At 36.4% G+C, this 16,549-nt stretch overlaps 1 protein-coding gene across 1 annotated transcript; it reads left to right on the top strand.

The window, feature by feature from the left end:
* Positions 1-4,713: 4,713 nt before the first annotated feature.
* On the top strand, positions 4,714-10,273 carry LOC128653452 (uncharacterized). The gene is made up of 6 exons (XM_053706762.1): positions 4,714-4,795; positions 5,295-5,321; positions 5,624-5,702; positions 6,660-6,706; positions 6,843-6,962; positions 10,013-10,273. The coding sequence occupies exons 1-6, from the start codon at positions 4,714-4,716 to the stop codon at positions 10,159-10,161; spliced, it is 504 nt and encodes a 167-aa protein (XP_053562737.1). The 3' UTR covers positions 10,162-10,273.
* The last annotated feature ends 6,276 nt before the right edge of the window (positions 10,274-16,549 follow it).

Raw genomic sequence — 16,549 nt, forward strand, 5'->3', positions numbered from 1 at the left:
TGGTCTGAGAAGGAAACTGGCAAAGGGAATTATGTCCATGCTGGACACCATGAGACCAATTACCTCCATACACTGAGCCACAGATGGTCTTAAGGAGGTCCGGAGGGCAAGACATGCCAAAGCTAGCTTGCAACGTCTGTTAGAAATATCCTCATGGATATTGAGTCTAATATAGTACCCATGAATTCTACCCTGGTGCTTGGAATCATAGAACTCTATTCTAAGTTTATCTTCCATCCATGAGATCGAAGAAGAGAGAGAAGAGATACCGAATGGTCCTCCACTAGATGAAAGGATGGTGCTTGAACCAGAATGTCGTCCAAGTAGGGAGCTACTGCTATACCTTGGGTTCTGGCGATGGCCAGGAGAGCATCTTGGAGTAGTAGCTAGGCCAAACAAAGTGAAATTAACTGGAAGTGCTGATCCAGGAATGCAAACTGGAAGTGGTCCTTGTGCATTCGAACTAGAAGGAAGGCATCCTTCAGATCTATAGTGCTCATGAATTGTACTTTCTGAACTAGAGGAAGGATGGACCTTATTGTCTCCATCTTCAATGAAGGGACATTTAGAAACTTGTTTAAGCACTTTAGGTCCAGAATCGGGTGGAAAGTTCCCTCCTTCTTTGGGACCACACACAGGTTTGAATAGTATCCCATGAATTGTACTTTCTGAACTAGAGGAAGGATGGACCTTGTTGTCTCCATCTTCAATGAAGGGACATTTAGAAACTTGTTTAAGCACTTTAGGTCAAGAATCGGGCGGAAAGTTCCCTCCTTCTTTGGGACCACACACAGGTTTGAATAGTATCCCAAACCTCTTTCTGCAATAGGAATCGGGACAATGACCCCTAAGAAGGACAGATCCCGCACGTACCCCAGAAAGGCTTCCCTCTTTTCTGGTCTTGAAGGCAGGCTTGAGAGGAGAAATCTGCACTTTGGTGGATGAGATTTGAAACCTATCTTATATCCCTTAGCTATGAGCTCCAAGACCCATGGATTCTGCACGTCCCTGAACCAAGCATCTGAAAACAGCAACAGTCTGCCCCCTACATGATCCAGTGCCGGATCGGGGGGGCCACCCCTTCATGCCGACTTGGTCTCGACGGGCTTCTTGTTCTGCTTTGATTTATTCCAGGATTGAGCCAGCTTCCAAGTGCTCTTGTTTCCTCAACGAATCCGGCAGAAGTGGTCCTCCAGACGGGCAAAAGTCTTCATACAGACGGCATCTTCTATCTTCATCCTTCCGGCGCAGAGCGGGTGCATCTTCAAGACATCCTCTTCCAACGACGTCTTCTTGCTTAATGAATATCACTTTAAGTGACGTCATCCAAGATGACGTCCCTTTGATTCCGATTGGCTGATAGAATTCAATCAGCCAATCGGAATTAAGGTAGAAAAAATCCTATTGGCTGATGCAATCAGCCAATAGGATTGAACTTCAATCCTATTGGCTGATCCAATCAGTCAATAGCATTGAGCTTGCATTCTATTGGCTGATTGGAACACCTGCAAATGCAGAATGGCTATAACGTAATCTCCATTGATGTCTATGAGGAAAAGAAGGTTATGTAAAAACACCCTAACATAAATCCCTAGTCTAAATACTCCTAAACCGCCGCCCCTGACATTGCCGCCCCTAAATAAAGTGATTAACCCCTAAACCGCCAGCCCCCCACATCACAACTCCTATAATAAAGCTATTAACCCCTAAACCGCCGGCCCCCACATTGCAACTACTATAATAAAGCTATTAACCCCTAAAGTGCCCCCCCACATCGCACCTACTAAAAAAACTATTACCCCCTAAACCACCGCACCCCCACCTAGCGACGCACTAAATTAAACTATTAACCCATAAACCTAACACCCCTTAGCTTTTAATTCAAGTTACAATATAACTATCTTAAAATAAATAAAAATTTACCTGTGAAATAAAAAAAACTAAGCTTAAACTTTAAATAAACCTGACATAACTATATTTATAAAATAAAATAAATGAAAAATAAAGAAAAATAAGTTACAAAATTAAAAACACTAACATTACGAAAAATAATGAAAATCTAAGATTACAAAAAATAATAAACGAAATTATCCAAAATAATAAAAATTAAACCTAATCTAATACCCCTATAAAAACAAAAAAGCCACCCCAAAATACACCCCCCCTTAAAATGGCCTTTTGTAGGGCATTGCCCTGAAGCAATCCGCTCTTTTACCTAAAAAAATTACAAAGTAAAAACTCCCACCCAACCAACCCCCCAAAATAAAGAAAACTAACTCAAAAATACCTAAGCTTCCCATTGCCCCTAAAGTGCATTTGTATGGGCATTGCCCTTAAAAGGGCAATCAGCTCTTTTGCTGGCCATTAAAATAAAAAATCCCTAATCTAAACCCACCCCAAAAAAACTAAATCTAACCCCGAAATAGGTACTCACAGTTCCTTCAAGGCGGCTCCATCTTCATCCAACGCGGGACCATCTTCTATCTTCTTCCCTGAGGTGCGGAGAGGTCTTCCCCTTGGCGACGGCGGTCCTCAGCAGCTGATGAGAGCTGCTTAAATCCTATTGGCTGACCAAAAGGACGCAGGCTTCCGCAGCTTTTGGAACACTCTTAGATTCCCTGTGTTTCCAGTACTGGGTTAATATGAATTGTAGCGTAAATATGTTTGTTACAGCTGTTCTGCCCTTTACAAAGCCTGTTTGATCTGGGTGAATGAAGGTAGGGAGGACCTCCGCTAATCTATTTGCCAAAATTTTAGTGAAGAGTTTGTAGTCTACATTCATCAAGGAAATGGGGCGGTATGATGCAGTGTTAAGGGGGTCCCTATCTGGCTTTGGGATTAAACAGACGTTGGCCACTGTGAATTTTTGTGATAGTGTTATCTTGCCTGTTAGTATGCTGTTGAATACACTAGATAGCGTGTCCTTTATTTTGTGTTTAAGGATTTTATAAAATTCGGCCGGAAGACCATCCGGTCCTGACGTTTTTTCTAATGGTGCGGTCCGTATAATTTTAAGTATCTCATGGGAGTCTATTGGAGCATTAAGTGATAATAGTTGTTGCTCTGTCAGCGTGGGGAGATCTAAGGAGGTGACTTTTTATTATCTAAGTCGTCTACTGTCTGTCCCCATTTACTTTCAACTTTTAAAAGGACCGGAAAACACAACTCATGCAAACAACCGCGATAAACACCTTACCACTTGCACGTAACTGTTAACGCTCCACTCGTAATCTAGCAAGTTTTCCCAATAATCCATTTTACCTGCTGGAGTGTATTAAATTGTTTTAATTTAATTTATTATTTGAAATAGTTGATTTTAGCCTATTCTATCCCCATCCATACAGTACATTTAATACTTAAGCACTGGTTATAGAAATGCTGTGTAAGCAAGAAAATTAAGAAGGGTGGGGTGGAATAGAGAAAAAATAAAATGTTCATGTTTCCAATGTTGTTTCAAAATACTGGTCTTACTGTGACTATATAGTGATAGAAAATAAAAGGAAGATTTTGTGTAAATATAGAGATACGCTAATAAAATCTGCTCTCCCTGCAAGCTCAGCCAATTTGATTAGGTTGACGTTTTAATTAGCAGAGACACCTATGTCATATAAAATTTATACCAAAAGGAGCAATTTCCCATAGAATTTAAACTCTGTTGCAAGTATAACAAGTTTTTGTAAATGTATTGAGGTGGAAATCAATTTTAAAGCACTGCCCATTTAAAAAAATACTGAACTCAATTTTTTTTCTCTCATGATTCAAATAGAGAATGAAATGTTCAGGCAATTTTCTAATTGACTACAATTATCAAATTTTCTTTGTTCTCTTGGTATCTTTATTTGAAAAAGCAGGAATGCATTTTTGGTTCTGCATCCTGGATAGCGCTTGCTGATTGGTGGCTGCAATTAGCCATCAATCATCAAGCGCTACCCAGGTGCTGAACCAAAGATGGGCCGGCTTGTAAGCTTACATTCCTACTTTTCAACTAAAGATTCCAAGAAAACAAAGAAAAATTGATAATAGGAGTAAATTAGAAAGTTGCTTTATAATGCATGTTCTATCTGAATCATGAAACAAAATTTGGCTTCAGTATCCATTTATATACAACCAAACATGGCACTAGAAGTTTTGCCTATGCATAAAAGTAATGTTCTTTTTACAAAGTCTTGAAATAGTGTGAAAAAAAACTGATAGCCACTTTTATAGTTTGTTATCATTGCTCAAGTACAATGGTTAACCACTTTACACATTCATCACTGATGTATAGAGAGCTTGCAATATTTTTTTTTCACACGCGACTTGTAATATGCAATAGCGGTCATGTGTGTGCGGAAATATATATATATACTGTAAGTTTTGGTAGTAATCAATTCTGTACATTTCCTAAACAGAATGAGCATTGCTTGTGAATATTCGGCAGATTAGCTAAACTAATTCATTTTAAAATTTTCTGTCATTCAACTTTTCTGTTTAAATTAGGGTGAGGAACGCAGACATTCTAGAAGCTTGAGAAAATAAGACAAATCTGTCTTTTTACTAGATTATTCTAATAAACAAAGTTGTTTCTGCATGAAGGGGAACTCAAAGTCAGAGGTAATGATGTCACAATAGCACAATGCCTTCACACAATACAACAGTGACATCACATACTAAAATATACCAGCTGCAGCCAGTCAGCACAGTCATTTTCTTTGAGAGTGGACTACAGCTAACATGGCTTGTTTCTACTTGGCGATTTATGTACTTCTTGTTATATGCCAACCTGGCATGGGCACACCTGTGAGCACCCCACAAGGTAATGTGTATATCCTTCTTCACTAATGACTTTGTTAACAAATTGTTATTGATAATCCCTTCCTATCTGTCAAACTTTGTGTTTTCTAGCTTCAGAGGGTTAATTAACTATTATGGTGTATTATCTATATTTTGTTGGCTTTGCAGATGTGATCATGACATGGAAATGTGTACAGTTAATTTTCAACAGTGTGTCTAATTTGCAAAATGTATTTCTTTTCTATGTGAGAATGCAGAGAGAGGGTATGTGGAGAAGTAATGTCTCTGTTAGGATTTTCATTCTATATTTATTTGTAAATAAGATTAATAAATGTCCATTGCAATTGTCACATATTGTCTATTTTGATTACATTTCAAAGGAAGTTAGGTCCATTGTAAGTTAATCAGCCTAATGAATGGAAACTGTATATGTATGGTGATAATCATATAGATTGTAGTTGACACAATGAACAACAAACATATATTTTATATACTTCTAACTTTAATTGTCATTTTTACAGGATTTTTTGCTGGTCTCGATCATGCAGGTAAGTCAATTTTTATTATTTTCTAGCCTTCAAAACTCAATATTTTAATAGATAAGGTCACTAAAACACTCAAAGCTTCAAAATGACCTACACTCTAAACAGAAATGCTAAAAGCTTCCCCTTTAGCACCTTTATTTATAATCTCACCCTAAGCCATTTAATTTTATTCAACACTTTGTTATACTGAAGCAACTGCTGGGCAGAGCCCGCTTGTACATTTTATATAATCAGCGTTGCCCACCAGTTATCCTGTAGAAGTCTGTAGTGTAAATAATAATGTGCTATTTTATGTTTCTCTACAGTATACGCCTATGCTATTTTGGGCGTAATTGCACTGATAATTGTCATAATTGGTGGATGGGCACTATGGAACCACATCAGGTAAGTCACAGGGAGCTGCCTCCCCTAATAAAGCCGTCTATACATTTTAGCCATGTTCTTAAGATATTTATATTTGAATATTAAACATCTGTGCAACCCACAAAACTCACAAGACAACAGAAATGCTTTGACATCTTAACTTTTACTGTATTTAATGATTGTACCACTGTTTTCTATAATGTAAAATCATATTTAGATCTACTTTAACATACACTTTGCTGCTCATTATAGATTTTGCTGATCCTAAGGTTTATACACCATTTACGTACGCTTTATTGTCTACAGAAAACATAACAGATCTAATTTAATATATATATAAGCACAATGGCCTAGTCTCCATTGCTGTTGTAAACTGTGTAAACTGTTAATGGATATACTTGTTGTTACCGCCAGTTTATACAGCTAAAAATAGTAATGGAGTCTAGACCAATGTATTTTGCTCCTTTAATTTTATCTGGCAAATTTTCCACAAAACAAGCTGACACCAACAGTGACTAACGGGCACAAACTTAACACACAAACATAAAGGTTTAAAACCTTTCCCAGGTTGTAGTGTCACATTCTTTTTTTGTTATGTTTATATTTATGTAATTAATGCTTTGATAATCACAAACAGTGTAAAGTAGATAGGAAATTATTTAACATTTTTAAAATTACATTATTTAATTATTTTAGGAATTAATTTATTCAGTACAGGTTTCCTAGGTAATTTTGGTAGGTGTAAAAAAAAATATTGTCACTACAGATTCTGGGTAAAACAAAATGCATTTTACAACTGAATTCTGACTGACTGGAAATGGCACAGTTACTAATCATTTTCTATAGCCAGAATATAATAATATAAAAGAACATTACCATAGATTATACATTTCAGAAAACTCAATTTATTAATGACTAATCAGGTTATGGAAAAATTATATGTAATAATACCCCCCCCCCCCCTTTTTATTTTTATAGAAAATCAAAGCTTCCTGATGAAGAACAACCAACAATTATGCCAAAAGGTAAGAGAATTTACATGCTGGCTATATGTGGGCAAAGTAACTCATTAATTGAGAATATTTATTTATTTATTTATTTATTTATTTAAACAGGGTGTTATACAAGGATATGCAATTTATTTTCATATTTCTTTTGAAGCTTCTATTAAGGAGATAAAGCAGGACAGAAAGAGGAGGAAGAAGAGGGAGAGGAAGAGGGAGGAAGAGAAAGTGAAGGATGTAAAGGAGCAAAAGATGAAAGATAAAATCTCAGTGGAAGGTAAGAAAGGACAATAGAAACCAAGAAACCTGATTACAAAGGAAACAATAAGAAGAGCATTCAATAAGATATAGAGAATGGTACAGAATAGAGAAAAGGACTAAAGGGGAAAAGAATTAGATAAGGAAATGGATAAGATACAAAAGGTCACTCTGTTGCAATAAAAAAATATATCATCTGCAGGAAATTGTTTTGGTCCATAGGACAAGTGATAGATTTTTTTTATAGAACACATAGGTGCAAAGATAGGAACACTCAACACAGCACGGAATACATCACTAGGGATGCACTTTATTTATTAACAGTAATGGAAACGTCTTACTATACACACACAATGAAAAATACTTGCTAAGCACCTAACACTAGGTAGGCAATTCATTATTATTGTTATAGACTTTGTACCTACTTCTATATTAATATAACAGTAATGCTAATCAGACAGTAAAGTACTCTATATAAACCTACAAATAAACCACAATATAGCCACTATCATTATTATTGTTATAGACTTTGTACCTACTTCTATATTAATATAACAGTAATGCTAATCAGACAGTAAAGTACTCTATATAAACCTACAAATAAACCACAATATAGCCACTATCATTATTATTGTTATAGACTTTGTACCTACTTCTATATTAATATAACAGTAATGCTAATCAGACAGTAAAGTACTCTATATAAACCTACAAATAAACTGCAATATAGCCAATATCATTATTATTGTTATAGACTTTGTACCTACTTCTATATTAATATAACAGTAATGCTAATCAGACAGTAAAGTACTCTATATAAACCTACAAATAAACCACAATATAGCCACTATCATTATTATTGTTATAGACTTGTTACCTACTTCTATATTAATATAACAGTAATGCTAATCAGACAGTAAAGTACTCTATATAAACCTACAAATAAACCACAATATAGCCACTATCATTATTATTGTTATAGACTTTGTACCTACTTCTATATTAATATAACAGTAATGCTAATCAGACAGTAAAGTACTCTATATAAACCTACAAATAAACCACAATATAGCCACTATCATTATTATTGTTATAGACTTTGTACCTACTTCTATATTAATATAACAGTAATGCTAATCAGACAGTAAAGTACTCTATATAAACCTACAAATAAACCGCAATATAGCCAATATCATTATTATTGTTATAGACTTTGTACCTACTTCTATATTAATATAACAGTAATGCTAATCAGACAGTAAAGTACTCTATATAAACCTACAAATAAACCACAATATAGCCACTATCATTATTATTGTTATAGACTTTGTACCTACTTCTATATTAATATAACAGTAATGCTAATCAGACAGTAAAGTACTCTATATAAACCTACAAATAAACCACAATATAACCACTATCATTATTATTGTTATAGACTTGTTACCTACTTCTATATTAATATAACAGTAATGCTAATCAGACAGTAAAGTACTCTATATAAACCTACAAATAAACCACAATATAGCCACTATCATTATTATTGTTATAGACTTGTTACCTACTTCTATATTAATATAACAGTAATGCTAATCAGACAGTAAAGTACTCTATATAAACCTACAAATAAACCACAATATAGCCACTATCATTATTATTGTTATAGACTTTGTACCTACTTCTATATTAATATAACAGTAATGCTAATCAGACAGTAAAGTACTCTATATAAACCTACAAATAAACCACAATATAGCCACTATCATTATTATTGTTATAGACTTTGTACCTACTTCTATATTAATATAACAGTAATGCTAATCAGACAGTAAAGTACTCTATATAAACCTACAAATAAACCACAATATAGCCACTATCATTATTATTGTTATAGACTTTGTACCTACTTCTATATTAATATAACAGTAATGCTAATCAGACAGTAAAGTACTCTATATAAACCTACAAATAAACCGCAATATAGCCAATATCATTATTATTGTTATAGACTTTGTACCTACTTCTATATTAATATAACAGTAATGCTAATCAGACAGTAAAGTACTCTATATAAACCTACAAATAAACCACAATATAGCCACTATCATTATTATTGTTATAGACTTTGTACCTACTTCTATATTAATATAACAGTAATGCTAATCAGACAGTAAAGTACTCTATATAAACCTACAAATAAACCACAATATAGCCACTATCATTATTATTGTTATAGACTTGTTACCTACTTCTATATTAATATAACAGTAATGCTAATCAGACAGTAAAGTACTCTATATAAACCTACAAATAAACCACAATATAGCCACTATCATTATTATTGTTATAGACTTGTTACCTACTTCTATATTAATATAACAGTAATGCTAATCAGACAGTAAAGTACTCTATATAAACCTACAAATAAACCACAATATAGCCACTATCATTATTATTGTTATAGACTTTGTACCTACTTCTATATTAATATAACAGTAATGCTAATCAGACAGTAAAGTACTCTATATAAACCTACAAATAATCCACAATATAGCCACTATCATTATTATTGTTATAGACTTTTTACCTACTTCTATATTAATATAACAGTAATGCTAATCAGACAGTAAAGTACTCTATATAAACCTACAAATAAACCACAATATAGCCACTATCATTATTATTGTTATAGACTTTGTACCTACTTCTATATTAATATAACAGTAATGCTAATCAGACAGTAAAGTACTCTATATAAACCTACAAATAAACCACAATATAGCCACTATCATTATCATTGTTATAGACTTTGTACCTACTTCTATATTAATATAACAGTAATGCTAATCAGACAGTAAAGTACTCTATATAAACCTACAAATAAACCACAATATAGCCACTATCATTATTAAGCTTTTACAGCAGGAATTGTTATGGATTATTAGAATTTACAAATAGACATTAAACTACAATCCATAACACAGGGTAAAACAAAATTGCTATTTATGATACTCCATTTTATAAGTATTTTACATTTCCTAATTTAAAATTGTTTATGTTTTAAAATAGTTCAAATTGAAACCAAAGAACAAGGGACACAGACAGATGGCCCAGAAAAAAGAACATGGAAACTCCTGGAATTCTGGATTAATAGAGATCTAGAAATACAGAGGCGCCGGGAGGAAGAACTAAGGGAGGAGGAAGAGTTTTTTAGCTGAAAGAACAACTAAAGCTTCCCCATATGTCCTGCTTTATCTCCTTGATCTCCTGATTTCCCTCCCTGGCCACACAAACACTGAGTGATTAATAAATATGGAATTAAATTAGAAATGTTTTATTTTTTTTCAAAGTTTAAAACAGTACATAGATGTACAACAAGAAATGTATACATCATCTCTTAGCGCACATAGTATAATTGCTCCAGTTCTCAAGCTTTAAAGTTGACAAGAGTTCTCCTTGGATAAAATCTATGTCTCTATGTATAAATTTTAGGGGTCTGTAGAGCTATTTGAATATTCTGCTATAGCGAATAATGTCCACCCTGCATCGCTAAATGCCGACAGTATACGCTGTTGGCATTTAACATTGCCCAAGCATTTTCTGCTTGTGCAATGCCTCCCCCTGCACACCTCAGAGGTGGCGGACGAGTTAAGGAGAAGCGGTCTTATGAACGCTGCTTCTTAACTTAAGTTTCTGGCAAACCGGAATCTTCAGGGGTAGATTGCAGCATCAGCTGCTTGATAAATCTACCCCCATATAATTTAACCAATACTTATAGCTAGACATAAATAATAAACATATCTAAATAAGGAACCTTAGATAAACTCATTCCAGTAATGTGGGTTCTTATAAACTGCAAAGGCTTAAGCTGACATTCCGTATACAGAACAAGAGGAATCTTGTTTATGTACATCTAAAGTACAGTGTACCTGGTATCATCAGAACAAGAGGAATCCTGTTTATGTGCATCTAAAGTACAGTGTACCTGGTATAATGTTTAACCACTATACATCAGTAACAGAAGTAGGGTAAATGATCATAAAATATGAGGTTTAAAAGCAAATAGAAAGTGCTGAAAGTGGCGGTGCTGTGTCACCTCCAGGTAACCAAGCTGCCCACGTCCTCTGAGTCAACCTTGTTGCTTTCACCTCAAAAATAAAAGCTCACAATAGTTTAGCAGATTTCAGTGAATGTGGTAGGCGCACAAACTGGTTATACTCATGAGATTGCAGTTAAAATAAGCCTTTTATTAAAATCATCACAAAAGTGTCTTCAGGTTTTATTTAAAATACAGCTCAAAGCATTTCGGCTAAAAGAAGCCTTTATCAAGAGCATAAAGTTAAAACAATATCTGGAACAAATGAGTGCATGTGTTTAAACCATTTTCGGTAACCATTATTTCTAAATCAATTAATATAATTGTTTCTTGACTGGCTGTGTAAGTGAAACGTAGACCTTTATTGTTGAAATTCAGACTTCATATGTTCATCAAGTTCATTTCTTTCCCCCTTCCATATAGCTATTGAAGGAGACCAGGTTCTCCCCAAGTCCCCCCCCCCCCTTGCAGTAACTTAGTATTCCAAGAGGGCGTGTATAGCCCAACTTTACATTGATCACATTATTTCAAAATCACTCCAGAGACACAGCAAATCAGAGCCTATAAGGTTGAGATAATTTTAAACATTGTGTTTACACATTGGGTCACTAATTAGCACCTATTCTCCTTATAGAGGAACCCACCGTTTTTCTAGCAAATATCGCCATAGTGGTTAATAGAATATTCAATCTAGGTTGGTGATACAGTAGACACTACCCATTAACTCATATTAGTGGTGAATTTAAACCAATTTATATAGTTGGAACTAAAGTGTTTAAGCTCAAACAAGATGGCTGCCAGATCATATCATATACCGCCTCTATATTATGCACAATAGTCATCACCATAGATGTAAAAAAACATTTTTGTAAAGCGGTTTTTGTTTTATTATTAATTAAAAAATATTCGGCTAGATTATGAGTTTTGCATTATGAGCGGCTCGGTGCTAACTTGCAAGTTATTGTCACCGCTCACCTCCCTACAGCGCTGCTATTACAGGTTTTCATAAACCCAGCGTTAGCAGGCAATAAGTGAGCGTAGAGCAAAATTGAGCTCCATACCGGACTCCAATACCAGAGCTGCGGTAAGCTGGTATTACGTGCTCGTGCACGATTTCCCCATAGACATCAATGGGGAGAGACGGCTAAAAAAAAAGCCTAACACCTGCAATAAAAGAGCGTAAAGCTCCGTAACGCAGCCCCATTGATTCCTATGGGGAAACAAAAGTTATATTTACACCTAACACCCTAACATGAACCCCGAATCTAAACACCCCTAATCTTATACTTAATAACCCCTAATCTGCCGCCCCGACATCGCCGACACCTACATTACACTTATTAACCCCTAATCTGCTGCCCCCAATGTCGCCGCAACCTACCTACACTTATGAACCCCTTATCTGCCGCCCCCAATGTCGCCGCCACTATACTAAAGTTATAAACCCCTAAACCTAACCCTAACTTTAATATAATTAAAATAAATCTAAATAAAAATTCCTATCATTAACTAATACCTATTTAAAACTAAATACTTACCTGTAAAATAAACCCTAAGCTAGCTACAATATAACTAATAGTTACATTGTAGCTAGCTTAGGTTTTATTTTTATTACACAGGTAAGTTTGTATTTATTTTAACTAGGTAGATTAGTTACTAAATAGTTATTAACTATTTACTAACTACCTAGATAAAATAAATACAAATTTACCTGTAAAATAAAACCTAACCTTAGTTACACTAACCTTACACTAAATTACACGAAATAAAAAATAAATTATCAAATATTTAAACTAATTACACCTAATCTAATAGCCCTATCAAAATAAAAAGCTCCCCCAAAATAAAAAAAAACCCTAGACTAAACTAAACTGCCAATAGCCCTTAAAACGGCCTTTTGCGGGGCATTGCCCCAAAGAAATCGGCTCTTTTACCTGTAAAAAAAATACAAACAACCCCTCAACAGTAAAACCCACCACCCACACAACAAACCCCCCAAATAAAATCCTAACTAAAAACCTAAGCTCCCCATTGCCCTGAAAAGGGCATTTGGATGGGCATTGCCCTTAAAAGGGCATTTAGCTATTTTCCCGCCCAAACCCTAATCTAAAAATAAAACCCACCCAATAAACCCTTTAAAAAATCTAACACTAACCCCCAAAGATCCACTTACAGTTTTTGAGGACCCAACATCCATCCTTAACGAAGTGGCAGAAGTCCTCATCGAAGCCGGCAGAAGTCTTCATCCAAGCGGCCCTACGTCTTCATCCAAGCCCGCAGAAGTCTTCATCCAAGCGGCCCTAAGTCTTCATCCAAGCCCGCAGAAGTCTTCATCCAGACGGCATCTTCTATCTTCATCCATCCGGCGTGGAGCGGCTTCATCTTCAAGATATCCGGCGCGGAGCATCCTCTTCAATCGTCTTCTTGAACAATGAATTCTCCTTTAAATGACGTCATACAAGATTGCGTCCCTTGAATTCCGATTAGCTGATAGAATTCTATCAGCCAATCGGAATTCAAGGGACGCCATCTTGGATGACGTCATTTAAAGGAGAATTCATTGTTCAATAAGAAGTCAATTGAAGAGGATGGAGCCGCTCCACGCCGGATGGATGAAGATACAATATGCCGTCTGCATGAAGACTTCTGCCGCTTCGTTGAGGATGGATGTCGGGTCTTCAAAAACTGTAAGTGGATCTTCAGGAGTTAGTGTTAGACTTTTTTAAGGGTTTCTTGGGGCTTTTTCAGAACGAAAGGAATGAAAATTAGATCCTTGTCCCTTAGACTTGTTCTTTTTAGCCTGCGGAAGGAAGGCACCCTTGCCCCCTGTAACCGTGAAAATAATGGAGTCCAGGTCTGGACCAAATAAAATATTTCCCTTAAAAGGAAGGGAAAGTAGTCTAGACTTAGAAGTCATGTCAGCAGGCCAGGACTTCAGCCAGAGCGCCCGACGGGTCTGAACTGAGAAACTAGAAATCTTAGCATTCAGGTGAATAATCTGCATGTTTGCATCACAGATAAAAGAATTAGCAACTCTCAAGGCTTTAATTCTTTCTTGGATAACATCGAGGGGACCCTCCACCTCGATCAAATCTGCTAAAGAGTTGCACCAGTAGGCCGCAGCTCCAGCAACTGAGGTAACAGCTGCTGCCAGTTGAAACGAGTATCCAGGTATGCTGAAACATGTTTCTTATTTAGTTAATTATAATAATTTTATTTCGATTTATTTAAATTATATTTAAGTTAGTGGGGTGTTAGGGTTAGACTTAGATTTAGGGGTTAATAACTTTAATATAGTGGCGGCGGTGTAGGGGGGGGCAGATTAGGGGTTAATAAATATATTGTAGGTGGCAGTGGGCTCCGGGAGTGGCGGTTTAGGGGTTAAACACTTTATTTCGTTGCGGCGGGGTCCGGGAGCGGCAGGATAGGGGTTAATAACTTTAATATAGTGGCGGCAGTATAGGGGGCGGCAGATCAGGGGGTAATATGTATAATGTAGGTGACGGAGGGCTGCGAGAGCGGCGGTTTAGGGGTTAATACATTTATTAGAGTTGCGGAGGTATAGGGGGGGCAGATTAGGGGTTAATATGTATAATGTAGGTGACGGTGGGCTCCAGGGAGCGGCGGTTTAGGGGTTAAACACTTTATTTAGTTGCGGCGGTGTAGGGGGGGCAGATTAGGGGTGTTTAGACTCGGGATACATGTTAGGGTGTTAGGTGTAGACATTTACCATAGGAATCAATGGGATATCGGGCAGCAGCGAACATGAGCTTTCGCAGCTTTCAGACTCCCATTGATTCCTATGGTATCCGCGGCCTCCAGGGCAGCGGACTGAAAACCAGGTACGCTGGGCCGGAAAAGTGGCGAGCGTACCTGCTAGTTATTTGATAACTAGCAAAAGTAGTCAGATTGTGCCGAACTTGCGTTCGGAACATCTGGAGTGACGTAAGCATCGATCTGTGTTGGACTGAGTCCGGCGGATCAAAGCTTACGTCACTAAATTCTACTTTTGCCAGTCTGTAGGGTTTGATAACTAAGGCGAATCAGGCACGCCACAAATACGCTGCGGAATTCCAGCATCTTTGCGGTTGACAGCTTGATAAATAGAGGCCTGTATCTGTTCCTTCTGCCTTACCTGTGAACAAACTGTATGCTACTGTTAAAGTCACCTTGCTATTTTGAAAGAAAATAAAGTTTTGAAAACTTTAAATGGATTGTCCTCTATTGCATTTAAACCCTAGAAGACAGTGGTTGCCAAAGGATCTTGTTACAGTATAAATAACATTACACTACCCTACTTCATAATGTCACTCTGCAGGTAAACATTTAAGTGTATATATATATATATATATATATATACATATACATGCAGTTCAAAAAAGAGCACTCTCGCCTTAATGACAACTGCCAGGGTGCCAACAGTTAGATAACAAGTGGAAGACCTTCCTCAGAGAGAGACAGATATCTATCTATCATATATATATATATATTATATATATATATATATATATATATATATATATATATATATACACACACACACAGATATACTGGTGGATGTTATGATTACACAAAACTGTTCTTGTGCAAACCTGCCCACTGCGTTTGCGCTACTAATCACACAAGACCAGAGGCTATAAATCACCCTGGTCGAATCAGTTGGTGGATAGGTTAGGAAGGAGCAGTCTTATGCCCATGAGTGAGCCTGCACAGCAAGGCCTCTGAAACTTTATAAAATGTTTTAAGAATATAGGCGAGGTTACTTTATTTAAATGTGTGCCGTACAAAATAAAGAATGTTTAATCTTAAAATGCTTTAGAATCTGGCTATACACTATACAGTTTTTTTAAATAAAGTAAAATGAATTTCAAACAAGCAGGGGTTTTTTCTTACAAGTTTCCTTTCATTTCCCTGTATCCTTTATTACGTGACAGCTGTCATGTAATCCGACTTGTATACATATTGGAGCTGTGGACTGTTGCACATGCTCAGTAGTAACTAGTGCCCTAGAAAGTGTGCACATAAAGATTGTGTGCACCCTCCTCTGAGAAAGAGTAGCTATCTTTTTACATCTGCGCATCTGCACTAACTCTTGTATGAGGTGTGATAAAACTGTGAAGTGCGTCAATAGAATGTTATATGCAGTTGCAAACTCTGTCTCCATTTAGGGCTCGATTTATCGAGCTACAGCGGACAGGGGCGTACATATGCACCCCTGTCCACCGCAGCTCACCTCTGGCGAACAGAATTCAGTTGGCGGAATTCAGCATTGCACAAGAGTGCTAACAGCCAATCACACGGGGGCAGAAGCTGTCAATTTTCCCAGTCGGACAAGACCTCCACCTAAGAGCAGGAAAAGGCTTGATAAATAGAGTTCATAGTGGTCAAAAATGGGGATGCTCCTGATCTCTTACACAACGCTGCAGCCACGGGGTGCCTTCCAAAAATAGCATGAATAAACCGGAGAGTGCTTTCCTTTGAGGGGTATATATATATATATATATATATAT

Source organism: Bombina bombina, chromosome 3 (genome assembly GCF_027579735.1).
Source record: "Bombina bombina isolate aBomBom1 chromosome 3, aBomBom1.pri, whole genome shotgun sequence".
NCBI classification, from domain to species: Eukaryota; Metazoa; Chordata; class Amphibia; order Anura; family Bombinatoridae; genus Bombina; species Bombina bombina.

What these genes read in the sequence shown, in the direction of transcription:
- LOC128653452 (XM_053706762.1), top strand. Translation starts at nt 4,714, where the DNA reads ATGGCTTGTTTCTACTTGGCGATTTATGTACTTCTTGTTATATGCCAA. An exon ending in GCACTATGGAACCACATCAG is followed by an intron (nt 5,703 to 6,659) that starts GTAAGTCACAGG and finishes TTATTTTTATAG; the next exon opens with AAAATCAAAGCTTCCTGATG. An exon ending in AGATAAAATCTCAGTGGAAG is followed by an intron (nt 6,963 to 10,012) that starts GTAAGAAAGGAC and finishes GTTTTAAAATAG; the next exon opens with TTCAAATTGAAACCAAAGAA.